The 19579-nt window shown below is 37.7% G+C and overlaps 1 protein-coding gene across 1 annotated transcript in view; it reads right to left on the bottom strand.

The window, feature by feature from the left end:
- SKAP2 (src kinase associated phosphoprotein 2) overlaps positions 1 to 19579 on the bottom strand; it is a 119764-nt gene that overhangs the window by 3005 nt on the left and 97180 nt on the right. Inside the window, exons 10-11 of the mRNA XM_075419102.1 lie at positions 14981 to 15049; positions 8276 to 8388 (exon numbers count right to left, since the gene is read on the bottom strand). Coding sequence (XP_075275217.1) covers positions 8276 to 8388; positions 14981 to 15049 — 182 coding nt within the window. The remainder of the gene's footprint in view (positions 1 to 8275; positions 8389 to 14980; positions 15050 to 19579) is intronic.

Genomic DNA, 19579 nt, shown 5'->3' with positions numbered 1-19579 from the left:
GAGCTATAATGATTTGCTGCTGGCATATTTGGCCTGGTAGAGAGTTCTCTAGGGTCCTATGAGGTGCTTAGGGTACTCAGCTATCCCTGTGCTTAACTGCGATGAAGGCCTGTTGATGGCCCACTTTCACAGGGGCCTAGGGGTTGTTTGTTTGGTTGGTTTTTGCCTTTTTTAAAACAAAAAGAAAGAAAGCTTGCATGTAGTCACACACACACTCATATTTTCTTATTGTGAAAGGCTGAACACCAGTCTTAAATTCTTAAACATTTTCTTCCTTCATAGTGAATTGGTGATTTAAAAGATTCTATTCTACTACCCTTAAAATATTGCAGTAAGCATGATTTAAAGAAAATCCACATAAGGAGGAGTGGGGAAAACCTTACTTTATGATGTGAACACACAAACGAGAAAGCTGCAAAAATAATTCCACCTTCTTTCCCCTTCCACTGCAGAACAGACTGCTGGGGATGGGTCTGGTCTGAAAGTCTCGAGGTATCAGAACCTGATCTTCAGTGCAAACTGCTCTCCACAGAAGTTAAGAACTGCTCATAACCTTTCCCATGGGGGTACACGTTACACCCCAAGTACTTAAAGGCTAAATAATACCCTGACACTGAGGTTTATAATGTTTCAGATCAGTCTGTTTAAAAAGCTACGCTTTATCTCACAATACACTAGTTAAATATACAAACTGGATTTCTAGACAGAAGTGGGAAATTGCTGAAAGGAGCAGTACTCACGTATACTACTGGAACCTCAGCAATAAATCTCTCCAAGAGAAAGCAACAAAAGATTTTAAGCTGTTACATGGAACTCGTGAAGCAACTGACAAGAGTGATTAAGCAAGTTTTGCTAGACATCAGCCAAAAAAACAAACAATACATGAAATGAGGGAAGTGGCTTAGTTAAGCGGTCATTAAATTGCATATGACAAATGGCATAGAAAAAGCCTGTGGACTACATTATCCGTTGAAAATGTTCCACGTAGCAACACTACATGAACTTAGAAACAATTGTTTTTAAAGAAGCAATTCAGATACCTCAAGCTAAAATTAAAAGCATGCTGCTGTTTTGAAAACTTTCTGGGTTTTGCTACTTACTTATACACCACTTACTGCTCTGGCATGAAGCTAAGTGAGAAGATGAAATGAATGTTGATGTAACAGACTAGTAAACTAATGTAAGGATTCACTGCAACCATTACACCATACAGACAATATTGCAACACAGAAGCTTTTACTTTACATTACTATTCTTTGCATGGGTCTCAAAAGCAACATGAATCCCAATTAAACTATCTGCAGTCTATAGAAGTCCGAACAAAAAAATATAACGCAGATACCTGGCTACCAAGAATATAAAACTCTAATCTCAGGTTTTAGAATAATTAGATAGCACTCTCTTTTAAACTGATTAAAGTACAGATATTTCTCTTTAAACTCATAACCACTCCCTTCTGCCCTCAGGACCACAAAAGAGTGCTTACTAGTCCGGCAGACAAGCAGTCCTCCCCCCGCAGTCCTTTCTTGAAGTCACATATAAAATCCAAATTGACTTATTGTTTCTATCAACATTATCAATTATAAAGTCCTTCACAGCAACATAATTTATACACTGCCATTGTGAGGCCCGTATGTCTATTACTGCTGCTTAAGGTGGGCAGAATAAAAGTCTAGTGCCCACATTTGTGGCAAATAATGATTAATATGCAGAAGGATACAAATACAGTTAGGAGTTTTATATGAATTCTTAAAGAGTTGGGAAGCACGGTGCTTTTGCAAGCGTCAGCTTCAGATCTCAGGTACCACTGGGTTTACCATCTGGTATCCCTCACTGCGTTCAGCTCTTAACATCACTGCTAACGCAGGCAAGCGACTATACTTCAGAAGGACTGATAAAATAATGAAGAGTCCTTTAATCTACAGGAAACCATTGTAGTCAATTTATAAGAAATATTGCATCCCTTTGTAGGATGTGTAATTATTTTCTATTAATCATGTGCTATAAAGCTACATTATGTGGTTATTCTGTTATCACTAGAAAGAGGCCTGCAGTCAGCTCCTGACAATGTTAGGTAATTACTAACACAAAGCTTCTTTCTCCTTATGTAGAAATGCTATCAAGATCCAGAGGTGCTGTGATGCTCGCTGTATGAAAATAACTCTCCAAAGAAATTCAATAACTGCAAAATTAATTGCTTCGAGGCAAACGGAGGGACAGGGGAGGGGGCAGGGCCAGCCCCTACGATGTGGGGAACGCACAAGCGTGCAGCCGGGCCAGCATGGGCTGGGAGCACCTCAGCCACCCCAGGCAATGCGGGCAGGGGTGCGGGACCAAGGGGCACCGCACCCCGGAACACCAGCACCTGGCCATGGGAGTGTATCACACCAAGCAAGGCGGAACAACAACCTTAACAGGTGACCAAATGCTTTCGAAGCAACTTCTACATTTCCACTGCCTGTCACACAGTGGATTCCCCCAGCAGAAATGTATTACCCAAAGTGAAGTAATTCCACACGGCAACAAGGAACAGGTTATGACTTAACATTTAAAATGCTCTTGGTACAGCACGCTGTGATAGTGGGGGGAAAAAAATCCCACCGGGGTTTACAGACTCCTAAAACACTCTCAACTGAGCACGCCGTGAGCAGATGCTTCTCCTTGTCCCCATCCCACCAATTTCACTGCGCTGACGTGTACGTACCTATCACTCCACGTGGCATCATAAAAGTTTTTCGCACTTGGGGAAAACACAGTAGGTAGAAATGCACTACCTGTTTTTTACAGATATCTTTTAAAGCCAAGATTTTTGCACTATATAGAAGAGAATTTTGATAGGCAAGAAGAGAAAATTTGCACACTCAAGAGGATTTCCAAAACAGTCTCTACCTTTAGAACAGATACTCTGTGTAAATTAGGATCTCCAGATGCTTTGCACCATATTCACTTCTACTGACTTCAGCAAAAGTTGAGAACATCTGGTCCTTGTGCAGTTATTCCCTATTGTTCAATACATATGGTATGTTTTTTGTGTTTGTGGGGTGGGGGTTTTTTTAGTTTGTTTTGTTTCTTAAAAAGAGTTGCTGAAAATATTCATTGTGTTTCAATGCCTTGAAGAAAACAATGGAGTTGTATTTTAAAAAAAACAAAACCGAAGCGTGTGAATTCAAGATTTTTCTCCTGCCCTCTTCCAGTGGCACTATAAGTAATATTAACTTACAGGCTGAAGATTTGTAAACTTTAAAAATGCAAAAAATAACTATAGCCTTGTTTGGGATTAAAATGAGTAGCCTGTCCTATCAACCCAAAGACACGCGGGAAGCAGTGAGAATTTTTTTTCAAAGAATATCCTGGGGGGCAATTTTGGCAAGGTGATATTGTAAAACATCTCTAATTCATCCAGGAGCTTCAGACCAGCTAACAAATTTTAGAACTTCCTTCAGTGTAATTGCTGAATGATACACTATCAACCAGGGAGCATTTTTGGCACAGAAAGGCATTTTCTCTAAAAAGCAGAAAATGACAAATGTTTCAGATAACTGAATGAGACTTCTTCACAGGTAGTAGAGTTGTTTTAAGACAGCAATAAAATGGTCATCTTTAAGAATACAAGCCTCAGATTTACTGTACGGTTGCGTTATGAGGTTTTATTTCCTGCAATGACAGGAGACAAAATAGATACCAGTTAAAGAGTTCCAACAGAAATCAGGGTAAGCAGACCAAATTCTGAACCAAAACTGGCCCCTGAAAACACCCTAGAATGACAGAAGGGCCATTTTATTTTCCATTAGATGACACTATGCCAATAGTTTTTCTAATCAGATAGGTAAATGCTTAGGTATTACTAATGTGCAAACCAACAGAGCTAGAGTCACTTTGCATTGGCCTATCTTAACTAACCTTTCACTTAAAGGCCTTCGCTCTTACGTTTAGCCATGTGTTTGTGTTTTTTTTCCTGTAAGGAATATACCTAAACAAGCCAGAAGAAGGAAATGTACAACTTAATATTGCATATTAGTTTTGATCAGAAGCATCCCACTGAAGGAGTCTCCCAACGCTCCCGCTTTCCCTAGCTTGGCTCCCTTTGCAGAGCCATCAGTCTCGGAGCACACACACTACATTTCTTTCAGATGAAAGTAAAATGGAAGATGCACTTAACTGTGCTCCAACCAATAACATGTTCTTATTCCACAACACCACACTTGGAAAGACAAAGTACTGTTAAATACAGATCTCGGTACGATCAGTCAGAAAATAGCCTGACAAAAAAAAAAACCACACTCACGATTTCAGTAAGCCTTTCACACCTTTTTGAAAAATACTGAATAAAAACATTTTATGAAGATTATACAGATAATGTACAAAATGCTCACACCAATTATAAAACAGCTGCACTGTTAAATTGTACTTTATGTCATAAGCAGTAATCTGAGCTATGGAGATTTGTATCTTTTTTCACTAAGCAAAAAATAGACATTTCTTGTACTGAAAGAACAAAAATCTGCCACACTGGAAATGCACAGCCACTGAATAAAGGGTAATCTAGAGATACCAAGTTAAAACTCTACTTTCATGGAAAATTCTAGAGCAAAGGGTTAAGTCAGAGATGAGATTTCCACAAATCATAAATACCAGAGTGAGCAGCAATATATTGCATTGGCATGTACTGAAATAATAACAGGGAAGGAGAATTTCAGTTTGCGATATAATTTCTGATTTTTAAGTATTATTTGTTGTTTTAATGCAAATATAGATATAAATTAGATGGTAATTAAATTAACTTTAAAGTGAAGAAATGTCTGTAATTCTACTAAGCAGGTGCCTTCTAAGAAAACCTCCACTACTACTTGCATTTGGCTGATGAAACTATGGAATTTCCCAACACAAAACATGCACCTAAAGCAAACAAATACTGGAAGTGCTGCACTTGATAAACTGTGCATATCAAACTTTAAAAACAAAAAAAAAAAAAAAAAAAAGCTACCTCACTCACAGTTGTCTTTGTTTCTGAAAATTGATTTCTTGAGTAGAGCTATGGAAGACTTATAAAAAGGATTGTTATGTCATGGTTTGTTTCCCCATTTATCATATGGGCTTGAAAGCAAAGGCAAGACCATAAATGAGCAGGAGTTAAGAGCAATCATCCTTTTAGAAAGCAGTACACCCAAGTATTGCATTTCTAATCGTCAATATTAACTACGGAGTCAATATTAACTAAGAAATCTTATTAATGAGTCCCTCTATCAGTAGAGCTATAAAATGCTTTCTACTGCATAGCGGGAGAGGGGTATACAGTTTTCTGAAAGTTTGCATGATTGGTAATGTAAGTTATAAAAGCCACTTGAATATTCAAGAATATCATAAATTAAAATTATAATAGTATGAGTTTATCTGGACAGATACATTGATCAATTAATCTGAAAAGTTAACTATTTTTTAAATAAAGTTAACAAGGACTATTGCAACAGCGGTGTTAATTCTGCTCAGATTAAAAACTCAGCTTCTGAAGGAGACTCTCAAAGGTAGAAAAATCTAGAAAAAAGTTTTGGGGTTTCTTTTGTAAGAGCCCATAGGACTGCTGCCACATGAAAGCCACAATGGACATAAATATTTAGATAACAGGTAAAACAGTTTTTGAATGCACCTTTAAAACAAGGAAAACACACTTTTCTACAGTAATTACACTAGTCGGGCATAGGTATTTGTATTATCAGAGTACAAGCATGCAAATCGTGCTCATTGCACTAACATTGAATTCTGATGCTCAGTTTAAAGCAAATTATGGGGGATTTGTCTTTGCATAGTGCTTAGCTATCTTAGGAAGTAAACACTGCCAGCCTCAAACCTTGCTTTTCTTCTAAAAGGCACTCATCTAGAAACTTACATGTAACATACTGCTTCTCTTGCTTTATTTAAATTATATCAATGCCCAAATTTGCTAAACTGGTTCATAATTACTTCTTTTGTACTAATGACCTCATTTCTTGGAAAGAAAGTAGTTCCTTTTCCCCTGATTTCTATAAAGCTATGTGAAAAGCAGGTAAAAATATATGCTTTGGCATAATTATTGCTGGGAGAGACAAATATCTATCTCATCACGTTCATCAGAGCAAGCTATACCATTGATATTCCACTGTAAAACAAAGAACTATTACATGTTGCACAAATATGCTCAATATTTTGTTAATGCTTCACCCTTCCTACTATAATACTGCTCTACCCGCACTTACTTCCTTATCAGCAAAATGTGATTTTCAAGAGTAATGTCCATACCTGGCTGACATATGATAGAAAGGCAATAAAGCCGTAGCTAGGTTCAAGCTGCAGCTGAATTTACGACACCATTTTGGATCCATACACATCACCTCCTGTCAGTACCTGCATCTCTCATTTTCAACCACTAGATGGTGTGAAAAAATAAAAAAATTGCCAAGGATTCCTGCCGACTGCCACAAAATACAAGTATTAATGTACTGGATCAGGAAATATTTTTTGAAGAAAAGTCTTGGCCCACTTCAGGACGGTTAGGTTCACTTTTCTTTTGGTTATATTTTCACTTACTAAAGCGCTTGTAAATTATCAGACCTTGAAACTGAATCAAGTGGAGAGTTAAGATGGATAATTCTCTGGCACTTTCCCCCTCCAAGGACCCTAAATTCAGAGCTGACAGTAGTAGCCAACACTCATTTTTCTGAAAAAGCTGTAACAATCTTTAAGGGAAACAGGGCTGAATTTTCTGAGCTGTATTTTGGAGTAGAAATCATTCCCAAAGAGAGAGGTTCTATATATCTGGGACAGCAGCAAGCCTCTTTCAAGGACCGATTATGGATTAATCATGGCATGACCACAAGACAGAAGACAGCTTAAACTACTGTTTTTCTATTCCACTCCATTTTTTAAATTACATTTCTCACTCTTTTGGGGAAGAAGTAGCAAATTATTTTTTCACCTACAAGCTGAAGATTTTATTATTCCCCATACTGTACCAGAAGAGCACAACCCACAAAGAGGCCGAACTCATACAGTGGAATCCGCTAGTTCATGGGCTTTTCTGGGGGAGGGAGAGGGGCGAGAGGTGGTTACTTTAAATTAGTACCATTCTCCAGTGCCTGCTTGCAAGTCTGCCCAATCCAAGAGCGTTATCTGGCCTTCAGTAATGCAATTCAGTTATTAGTTTAAGTGACAATGAAATACCTCAAAAGACATACATGGTCACATTACCATTAGTAATATATCTTCTATATTTTTTTATAGGACTATCTATCCATAAATCTTAAATTTATTTAAACAGAAGTTGTTACATTTATTATCCGGAAACATTGCAGTTAAAGGTATCACGGAAGATTTAAAGCAATTGTGACAAAACTGAAGAGTTTGAAACTAGGACAAACAGATGCCTTTAGCTTTCATGCACCTACTTGTATATTTCAATGACCTACAACATCCTGGGCATTAATTACACTGGACAGCAATTACATCTGAGATATATATTCTACATATATTTTAAAAGGTGTTTTTTTCAACGAGAACTTGAAAAGCTCAGCTTTTTTCTAATATGTGGGGAAAAGAGAAATTTCCTTTGATGAGTTGTTCACAAGTAGACTTCAATGGACCATGAGACACATATTTTAGGAGAGATTTTGTTTTTCTTGGGGGGGGGTTAAGGAAAATTAAGAAAGTTAACCAACAAAGTAGAATAAAATGTCATGCTTATACTACTTATCATCACTTTAGATGAGAGGAATTATATTTCTCATTTGCTTTGCAAACAGGAAAGCAGTATATTAAAAATTGCCCAAATCTGTCAGAGCAAATAGATTTGGAATCTGAGCTGTCAGAACAATTACAATATACATATGAAGACGAAAGCACAGATTAAAAAAAAAATCTGTAGCAAGATGCCCAAAAAGTCAGAATTAGCACAGCCAGGAATATAAAACAGGAAATAAAAAACATAACATACAAGATAATTTAAAATTCTACAAGGTTAACTTTTACAAGCAGAAAGCACATTGTCTCCAGTTGAATCAGTTAACAAATGGCAGCCAAGATTTAACAAGTAAATAAACATGCTTTTAAGTTAATTCCTGTTACAAGGCTATGTTTTAAGTGTGATTATAGTTCATTTGACAAAATAATTAATTGCAGTGAATATCTGATTGCAAACAAAGGACCTGAAAGGGAGTGCCAATTTCCCCCCCACAGAACTGTGGGAATGTGCCCTTCTGCCATGGCTCCCTTTTCACAACTACGTAGCCCCAGTAGCACGCCGTACCTTGCTGAGAATGTAGATAACGTCACCACGTTTAAATGTCAACTCATCAGGTACATCCCCTGTGCAGTCCCACAAACCTTGATAGAAATTGGCGTAATCGGTGTTTTTGCCATCTGCAAAGAAAACAGCATCGAATTACAAAAGGGTAAAGATTGCGGGACTAAAGTCACTCTTTAAATCTCCAGATACTACAAAGCAATTTATAAGCACACATTTCTTACTCCTCTTTTTAGAAACAGCTCCTTCATACCACAAAAGCAAGTGGAAAACAAGCTTAATGTGCGAACCCTTCACTGGCAAGTTGCTTCACTTAAAGACATGTAGCTACAGGTTTTCAAAGCATTTTCCAGCTGCAACTTAAAGAAGCTATTTTTCCTCTACTGTTCTATTTCCAGCAAGCTGTATTTGTATCTCAACTTGAAACTGATAAAATGGCTAGAATATAATTAATAATCAGCTGTGAAAGGAAGCCAAAGTAAGTATTTTGTGATATGCCTCCGCTCCCTCTCCTGTTCCAGTAAAACTAAATAACTTCTCTGAGAACTTTTGAGATAATCCTTGATAGTTCCTTCTGAAATACCGGAGAACTTGGAAACTGTTGCTGAAGCTGCATTTTAAAAATATTTGTGTCAGCTCCAGTTTAGGACATTAAGCTCTGGCTGAACATGCAACTACACTACAGTCATAAACTCATCCTTCTAACAGCATAAGCACAATGGATGTGCTGTGTTCAAGCTGCCATACAGACCATTAACTGATTGATTATTTAGCACTCTTTGCTCTGTAATACGGCAATAACACAGTAATAAATGCTTTGTCATACGCTTACAATACAGAGTACATCTATTGAAACACAGCGCTTACACACAGTTAAATACACTGGGTGCTTCTGTTACGCTGCAAACTATTTCCTGTTTTTAATTCCATGAGAATAGAGTGTGATGAGTTAATGCAAAAAGAATGTAAGCAATACCACTAGGATGACCAGTTACATTATGTATACACTAACCAGACAGAATGTATATGTACTAATAATTTACATCACTGGAAAGCTATCTTCTAATTCTGATAACATAAATATCACTGAACTAGCTGGATCATGGCTGTCATCTTAGTTTTGTTATATGATCCCTGAACAGCAGGCTTGCTGGTTAATCCAATATATACCAGTTACATTTGCATGTCGTTAGCACTCTGCACCATTATTAATAGTTTACAAATTAATCATGATTGGTTCACTTTATTACTGAAAAAATCCTTCTAAAATATCAAGTATCAAGCGAAAGAAAGTGTCACGCTATAAAAAAATACAGCAGTAGTCAACTTGTGTTTTTCCCTGTTTTGACAAATACTCAGATTTTAATTCTAATACGCCCTGTATGAGGAAGAAGAGCTTATTTTCTGTTTATCCACTTCAGTCTGTGTTCTGTGCTGTCTTGTTTTGACGGCAATACTGTCAGAAGGCTAAATATTCACAACCTTTAATCTAAAGCTGCTATGCAAGTTAGCCACCATTTCATTTCCGATACTGGTGATTAGTGGCTACCACTTGCTGTACAGCACTAGGGGGCGTTCTGGCCACCAGTGCACAAATCCTGCCCTCCTCACACCAAAAGCAGCAATAGACACACGTACATAAAAACTCCCAACCCTTCTGAAATAAGAGATTTGCCTGTTATAAAATGCGTTGACAGAATGATTTCAGGAGGAAGGCAGAGTCAGTTTGAAATGTTGCATGTCCAAATTTTGGCCCTTCCTATTTGTCAGCTCATTATTCACCAACTTAGCATTAGACAATTAGTAACACAGGTTAGAGTCAAATTAATTTGTGATCAATATGAAATCAGAATCTCTCCTCAGTCTTTCGATACTGCACTGATCATAGTTCCCAGCTCTCTCTCATAAAAGATAACGTAAGCTATTTCAGTATATCCCACCTTTCAAATCTTTCAGCAGTTCTCTTCTTGACTTGGTTTAAAATACATTAAGCAGGACTTTCACTTCTTCAGAATTGCACTGAAATGAATAGTGACTTTTCACACTGATCTTTATCGCTTTGAGGTCCGTTCTTACCTTTACATGTCTGAAGTAACTCCGGTTAAAGTTAATGGGAGTTACATGGGGAACACGAGCAACAGAACAGATCCCATAGTGGGTGAGACACGTCTCTGCCCAGATGTTCATCATGAGCATTTAATTAAGCCTTAAAGTGGGAAAGCAACTCAACTAATAACACGGCAACACTGGAAAAGATGCATTTTCAAATAAGCTTATTGCAGCAGTGAAGATGTTGCCCAGAGAGTAACCACGGCTCTATGCACTCATTTGTGAATTCCACACAAGGCAGAGTTGTTTAAATCAGAAAGCCGCATTTCTCAGAAAAACATACACAGGTATATCAGGAGCACAGAAATTAAAAACAGGGAGAGAAAGTGCAAGTGCAAGTTTGTGAACAACTACACTGGTCTTCCAACAAGTGTTAATTTCAAATTTGAAATCCCCTCTCATACCCACCAGCACAAGTTTCTTCAAATTCTCTAAGTGCAACTACAAGTGCATAAAAGCCAATTGTAAATTTAACTTCAGAATCTATACATCTAAAGGGCAAAATGCTTCATAAAATGATTCATAGTGCCTCACAAACACAGAGGTAGAGCAAAAAAAAGCTGCAAAAACCTCTGCAAAACACAAGCCCATTCTTTCTTACTCCAGCCCCTCTTTCAGTTGGAGAGGACCCTGCCAAATTTAATTTTATTGCTTCTGAAGAACGGAATAAAACAAAACCAGGAGACCTGGGTAAAGGAATTTGGTATTTATCTAGTAGTGAAATTATGTGGAGCTTCTTACACACACATAATACCTGAAAACAGCTGTTGGATTTAGCATCAAGAGCTTATGTGCCCATTAGAGTTCAAATTCAAAACGTATTGATTTGCTGGCATTACTCTGTCACAATTACACTCTATTATGCGCTGTGATATGTTGTGTGCCTTAAAAATACTATGATGACATAATTGTTAAACTAAAGCCTGTCGTATTTCAAAGGATTGGTCACTTAGGCCACAAATAGGAATAAAACACAATAAAAAAATAAAAAATGAAATGTGTAGCAGAGGGTAGAAAGCTGTTTGGTTTTATCCACTCACTGCTTTTAATATTGCCAATCACAATAAATGTCTGAGCAGGATTTTGGATAGGTTGTTTCTCCGGGAAATACTTTTTTCATTCCAGGACAGCTATCTGGATGAACAACTCCCCAAAAGTTTCCAAAACTCTTCCATTAAGAAGTCCTCATGGTTTTCTTCTGCCATCTCTATTTTTCCAGTAACAGTAATAGGAACAACAGATATTTTTGTCCAATATAAAAACTCTTCAGAGTTTATTTGACAGATCAAACAGCAGCAGCTGCCAGCCTTCCTGATGGTAGTCTCAGATTGCTTATTTCACTGAAAAATACTGGCACCTTTCAATACATCCTTGAAGAAAGGTAACAGTTCAGGTAAAAAAAAAAAAAAAAATCTGACAAGTATATCACTCAAGCATGCACTTCAAATATTGAAGACTTTTTAAAACTTAAGAATGCCCATGGATTACTCAAGGGGAAAAAATTATAAGAATATTCTAACAGCCTCAATAGACAGAAAAAAACAAAACCTGGAAAAACAGATTAAGAGTACATACTTCAGAGGGATTTAAGTGTGCTGTCCCATTGCAGCCTAAGCCAACCTAACTGCAGGCTGTTCCATTCCTGCCCCTACCTTGTGACAATTTGGCACTTGCCATTTGTGAGCACACACCTGACAGAACACTACATCTACTAAAACAAAAAAAAAGAATTACAACCCAAGTATGGAAATGCACTACTTGAAACATTAGAATAAATGTGACTGTGCCTGATATCCACCAACCTTCCATTTTAACATTGATGGCATCTAAGTTGGCAAAACCTGCTACTGTGGTGACTTAGAGCTACTAGTTATGTTATGTGCATACACATTGCTTGTGGAATAAAGAAACACATGTGTATGTTTTCCTTTCGCCACCGTGGTCCACTGCCCAGTATATTAAACAGCTTGCCATTCTGATTCACATTCCTTGATTCTTGATCAGATTCTTCAAAAGTTTATAGCTTCAGATCTGAGGATCACCAGTCTAGGCTAGTGATAGAGGTAAACTGTGTCCCCTTTTGGTGATGATGTGCTCAATAGTTATCATACTGAAAGCTTAAAGATGGAGAGACAGGTGAAGTTCAAAATTAACACTACCAGAATGACTTTTATCTTACACGAGTGATTTAGACTCTCAGTGTCAATGAGTCTAAATGCTCAGATGAGACATACCCTGTCAAAGACCAAAGTTACCTATTCTGAAGATGTCCTAAACTGCAAAGAATGCCTGTTATTTACTTAATTGCCCTTTTTCCCACATGCCAGAAAAATTATGAAATAAGGGCAAAATAATTGCAGTGTATTTGTTTGCGCTCAACCCCTAACCTAGCCCAATCTGTCAAGTATAATCTTTCTCACTTCCCTTCTCCTACTGTTTCTTAGTTACTCTAAAATCAAGGTATTTACACTGAGACAGCACAGAACATGAGACTTACTGAAACAGTGACTGTGGAAATGATAATGGGTAGATAGTCGTAGCAAAATAAACCCAGCAAGCTATACTATATAACTGAAACGCTTCAATGCTTTGGTATTTTTAAATAATTAGGTCACTAGCAATTAATGTAAAGCTATCCAGCAGCAACAGTCAGCATCAAGACTGAAGGAATAAAAAAAACCTCAAGACTGCACATTAATCGAAGTAGAGGTACATTAGGGCAAGAAAATAGCAGGAAAAAAAGAAATCTTTTTTTGCACTTATCAGTCTGAGCTCACAGACCATTTTCAGAATATTCTCTGTGAAACTCAGGTTTGGTGAAGCTAGGCAATATATTAAATTTAAGAATGTATGTGCTGTTTGTGTGGAAAATCATGAAATATTCTTGAGTCAGGTTAGATATTTATGGTGTGATGCCTATCAGAAATACTCATGTCAACTCAGCCCTAAAAGTCAAACAAATTTCCAGGGTTAAATAGTTAACTAAGATCGGATTGGAAAATTATTGCTTGAAATTAATCTGGTATCTGGGGAGAACTGTTATGGTATTTTCAAGGACATTACACAAATACTAGTAAGACTGCTAAGGCTGTTCTCATAGCAGCTGACTTTTCAGAAATTAAGGTGCTTGGGTTTTGATTTCCTAAAAGTATGACCATTTAGAACTTCTAGAAGATACATTAGTGAAAAAAAAGTGCTGTTGGCAACTTTATAATTGGATTGACCCCATGCTCCATTATGACAACACACTCTTATAATTATGGTAGTGTCTAAATGAGTACTAAATACTAAGGCTGTAATGAGTTGTGTTGTTTTACACATGTTTTTAGCAGAGCACAATGCTAACAGCATCTGATGACTTGTCTCTTGTTTCCTTTCCAAGAAAAGCAACCCGCAACTCCTCGCAGCAACCTGTTCCTGCTTTCCTGTACGGGTCAGGAAATCAGGCCTCTGCTTCCTCCCCACATGTTGCAACAGGAAGAGCACTGCAGAGCTACTTCCTAAAGGAACTCTTCTTGCCCACCCTTTCCTTGACAGCCCTGAAAGAATTATGTGTATTATGTATGATGGGGGAAGGAGAGCCAGATTGCGTGTCAGTGCAGGTCACAGTTGCAATGCAGCAGATCTCAAAAAGGTGTAAGGTCTGATAAGAAGCAAGTCTTCCCTGCTTGCTGTGTCAAATCACCAACAGTTTATCTAAAGGTCTGTGCCCTTGAAGCACATACATATCTTGTTTTTAAGCATAACTGGAAATACCTTTCTGTCAAGAAAAGTTGTCTAGCCACATGACTTTACATGGCGTATGCAGTTATTTTTCCAGTCGCAGAGATAATTAGCACAAGGGCAGTTTGCCAAGCTGAAGCTGAGAGAATATCCTTCACAGCTTTTCTGGGCATTTGTGTCCTTTTCCAATTTTTATGCTGCTGTCACTGGACTCTGGCATTTCTTACCCAATTCATTTGCTTTCTGTGGTAATCATATGCAATGAAGATATGCATGGCCAACATTTAAACAGGCTGCAGATCAATTAGTGGTCTTAAGTTTATCTGATTTTTATCAAAGAAGACAGAGCTTTGGGTCGATTGTCAGAGCCTGTGTCAAGTTGACCTTTTCAGAGACGTCTACATTGCCAGTCCCTTGGGCAACTTGTTGTCCCCTGTTAGTCTCTGAATGGCAGAAGTCTGTTCTGCTGAAGCACAAAGTATACACAGATGTCTATATTACATTCTTATAGGTTTGACAGCAACTGCATGTTGTATCTATAAACTGTCCTTTAGCAGTGACACTTCCTCAATGATGATAAGCTAATTTATGCAACTAAATCTCCTTTGTGCAGAAATGAAAGCTAATTGAGTCATTACAAAGTAATTCAGGAAGGAATACCTTGTATAAATTGGCTTACTTTATAAATCCTTCTCAAGTGGTTTTCATGCATCCTAAGTGGTGCTAAGCAGCTTTGCTACCATCAAATACCCAGGTGAAAAAGACAGCTTTACAGAGCTATAAAAACATTATTTCAAAACAGCAAAGTGAAGAGACAAGAAAATAAAGTTAAAAAGAAAGCACATACACAAAATAGAGAGGAAAGATTTTGATTACCTGAAATGGTGGGAACTTTCTCCTGGCTCAGTTTTCTTGGCGCTTCAGCCTTTGAAGGAACACGTTCTTCTGCAAAACACATAACTGCAAATGAAACTCTGAAGGGACACCTCAGCTGACAGGAATTACAGCCCACATCAGTCTGAAAGCCACACTCTACATTTCCACGTCGTAATCCCTGTTTACTATTTTGCATTTACACAGAAGTTGGAACGTTGTTATTTCTGTGGTTCCCCCCCCCCCCCAAACACTCCAAAAGCTTTCTTTTAAATTCTCAGTTGTGAACATCTGTTTCCCTTTTCTCTCTGCTCTGAATGCAGTAACCCAGAGCTGCACTTTTGCTGTTTTTCAGTCATTCCAAGACCATTAGAATGAGGGTCCTATTCTGCTAAGTACATTACTTGCCAGGATAAAGAAAAGGAAACTGAGGATTGAAAAAGTATCCCCAGCCCGTGCAAGATCTCAGAAGTTCTCAGGAGGAGTATGCATAGCAGGCAGAGGACATCTTACTTTCAACACGGTCAGACAGGCACACTAGCTGGACACCTGCATGATGGGAGCACAGCCACTACAGATGCCAAGCACTCCGTGCTCCTGCCCACTGCACCTGACCACAGTTTAAGCAAGCCAGACTGTATCAAATAACTTAGTGCAAGTTTAGCAGACAAGAAAAGAGAAAGCCTGGCGATCATCAGCTTTGAAGCATGTTTTTTGGCTAGCAGGCTTGGAAAACTCTGGAATCTCCACAGGCAATTTCAAAAGATGGGCTCCATAGTCCTTGTCTGGCACAGACAGGGAACTCTCTCATGCCCACACCCTCGCTTAAGTAAATCTCCACTCCACTCGGGACAGGGACATAAGGTCTGCTCCTCACATTTCACAGTCAACATTCTGGTCATGAGGCATAAAAGGGAACGAGCTATGAGGGTTTTTAGCTGTATTTCTTCTTTAGGTTCATAAGGAAGTAGAAAGATTTATCTTGGCCTTTACAGTATATCAAAACTGACAAAGCTGCTGTGCCGGATGAGGAAATAGTATATTGATAAAACCACTTCTCAAACAAGAACTGGACTTTTAATACATTTAAACTATTTGGCTTTGCTACTCATCACATCTTATACAGATATTCATGCTTCTTTTTAAGGCACACATTTCAGCAACTAATTTTGATATTTTATTAAAGACATACAACAGATACAGAACTCATAGCTTTTAAAATGTTCCTTATTGTGCAAGTTTTATGTAATTGCCTATCTACTTTGACAAAGAGTGAATTTTACATCAACAGTTCAAAGGATTTTTAGCCTTGTAAAAATTTAATCTATCCACAAGACTGTTCCTGCAAACATTAAAGCAGATGTTTAAAGCACAAGAGCAGACCTGTTGAAATGAGTAGGCACAATTGCGCTAACCTCTATATGCGGTTCTACAAATATTCCAATTACATCATAAGATTCACTCTACAAAGAGCATTGAACTTCTGCTCCCCTAAGCCAGCAAGAGTTTTTTTTGCTGCCTGACTCTTGACTAGCTAAAAATCTGATCGAGATTAATATAAACTGTTATTTGAGCCAAGTAAAAAAACAATAGAACGGGGAAAATCTGAAGCTGTGGTACAACAGAAAACACTCCAAATTATTTCTTGTATACAAATGTATCCCCCCACTTGGCATAACACTTGTTGCACATTTCCAAGCACACTCATCCTTTTATTTTAAGCACTCACAACTGGAGCATAACTGGTAAAAATACATCCCTGTGTGCTGTCTGGAGCACTAGGAGGCACTGGCATTCTGCGGCTTCCCTACCACAGTTACACCACTCGCAGGTAGTATTATCGCATTGTCAGACTCATTTTCTAGGATTGCTCCCTTTTCCCAGAACAACCCAGTTTCATCCAACACACAGAGTATTATACGCTGATTAAATAAATGTTGATACTACATATTACTGAATGTTTGGACCTGCGTCAATTGTTGTGTTGAATATACTGTGGATTTTACTCTTATCCCTGTCATGGTCATGAGACTAGCTTAAACTGAGGACTGACTTTAGTAGAGGGTGTTTCAACTGAAATAAAACAGCAGAGGAGGTTTGAAGAGATTTTTTTCATAAGGTTCAGTTGAACACATGTAGATTGTATTGTGGTTGCATGGAAAAATTTAGAACATATGCATTCCCCTTCCTGAAAAACGTATTTCCTAGAAACAGGAGTTCACCAGATCCGTATCTGAAGATGAGAAAATGTCTGAACCAAGACTCTTTGAATATTGAAAATGTTCCAAATTCAGACAAAGGCTGTCCATACTAGCACACTGGTTTGGATCTCAACCATCCCCACTTATCGCACTTTGCTTTACACAACAGACTTGTCACAGAGAGGACAAACTTTCAGGTGCAATTAGACTGGAAGAGGCACTCCAGAAGCACACTGAATATGGTCCAGCTGCTAACAGCCATTCAGTCCATGGAACCAGACTAAAGTGACTCCATAGGAAACCTCTTCTGAAACATGCACAGTGTGAGCATCAGGTCCTCAGCACAAACTTCTGCTTTATGCATCCTTTGCAAATGGTCCACACGACTTGCTAATGCAATCATGCTCACAGTGGAGCATATGTAACAGGCTTGGCTTAGGGTAAAAAAGAACCTATGGTTCTTACTGCTAGTATGCCCTGAAGCAGTAACTATGTGCAGGAGATGTCCTTTAAACACAGTAACCTCAATTAGCCCAGGAATTACGGCTGTAGTCAGATGCAACATAGTAAAGTCAGTGTTGCGACACGGAATAGAGTCAAAAGATTAAAAATTAAAATTAAAAAAATACAGTAGAGGTTCTTCTGTATTATTAATATACTGTTTAAGAGGAGTCATACAGACCTTCAAAATAATCTGGTACAATGTTTCCTCTGTATCTCTTCTTCACCCCATCACTAGCACTGCAGTGAGAAAATACTCCTCTCCACCTTCTCACTATGTCAAAATGAGACTAATCAACAGTAATCAAACCAGTGAACTCTTCCATAGCTGTACATCCAGACAACCCTTGAGACACAGGTTATCTTCCATACTCCGCTGGTACTCAGAGACTCTAATAGCAAACAACCTACAAAATTCTTGTGGTGAAAACGCAACAATGAGCTAACTGTATTTGTTCAGGATTTTTTCAGTTAGTCCATTAAAACTGCTGAAAATAATTTACTTATTTAATTTGCAGTCTGAAGAAAAAAAAGAAGAATCACCCAATCATAGCTGTTTCTACTATCCACACAATTAAAAAAGTTAACAATGAATTCTACACTAGCTGAGTTTTTTACATGAATCCATTGATTTTTTTTTTCTTCCAATTTCCGTTTCTTAAAGGAAAAGGGGGGAAAAAAACAGACTACTTGAGTATAAAATGAGTAAGAGTTTGACTTGAACAGTGCATTCCTTCAATGGAATGTGGTAGCTCCATGATAAATATGCATAAACTTAGCAGTTTCCTCTACTAACACATTACTTAGCCATCTTTTTACATTAGACTCTAATTCAATGTCATTATTAATTGGTATTCTACTGTCTTCTAGTCTCTGGCACATTGTCATTACACAATACTAGTTTATACCTTGGATAATCCCAGTCTATGGGTTAATATATTCTATTCAACACTTTAATAACAGTAAACAAAACCAGCTCAGCTATGCAGCAAAATCTACCAAACCACACAGATGGTTATAAGGTTTTCATTGTGTGGTTTCCATAGCAATCATATTGCAAATCTGGAAGCTTCTTGCAAATAAGCAGCTTGTATTTACATGCCTCTCAGCTGCAGCATGGAACTCTATGACATGTGAAGTTGTTATTCCAGTCACATATTGTTAGAAAAATCATTGGAAGATGTTTTGATCAGTTCAGATGAAAACTACTGCAGTGAACTAATTTTTCATGTATTTCATAATGATACAAGCAATCACACGCTTATAATGCACATTAATACACCTTCATCTGAAATCTCACTGTGGTGTCATAAGGTTATAAGTGTACAAACAGGTCTTGTAAGACAGACCCCACAAAAATACATGTATTATTAAATAACGGATGGGAAAAATAAAAATCGCAGCGTCTTTACTATTGTACTCAGCAGGGATGACAGATGCATGCAAACAAAAAGGTATGTACATGAAGAACTCTGCTGACACTGAACATCATGAGTCTATAATGCTTTGTGCAAGAAAAAGTGAAAGACACAATGGCTATTACCCCTCCACACCTCTTTTTCGCTACCAAATAATAACTCTGCACAAATGTAAACAAGAACTTTCAAACATGAATAAATGCTTACCATGGGAAAGAGTCAAGACCTTTTCTCTCCCAGATTTATAATTTTATGACTTGACCTAACCCCATAACAGATGTTATTACTCTAATAAGGAACATAAATCAATCCAGCTATGTAATTTTTTAAAAACTTAGCGAGAACTGACTTTTTTTTTAAAACAAGATTATTTGTTTAGTGAAACATTTAAGAATTTCAAAGAAAGAGCAATAAACATGCAAAATATAAGAATAAAATCGTTTTTATAATTTGGCCAAACTGACACCTTCTGCTAGCGTTAG

Source organism: Opisthocomus hoazin, chromosome 4 (assembly GCF_030867145.1).
Source record: "Opisthocomus hoazin isolate bOpiHoa1 chromosome 4, bOpiHoa1.hap1, whole genome shotgun sequence".
NCBI classification, from domain to species: Eukaryota; Metazoa; Chordata; class Aves; order Opisthocomiformes; family Opisthocomidae; genus Opisthocomus; species Opisthocomus hoazin.
The sequence above is the reverse complement of the archived record's forward strand: the minus strand, read 5'-3'. Positions and strand labels throughout refer to the sequence as shown.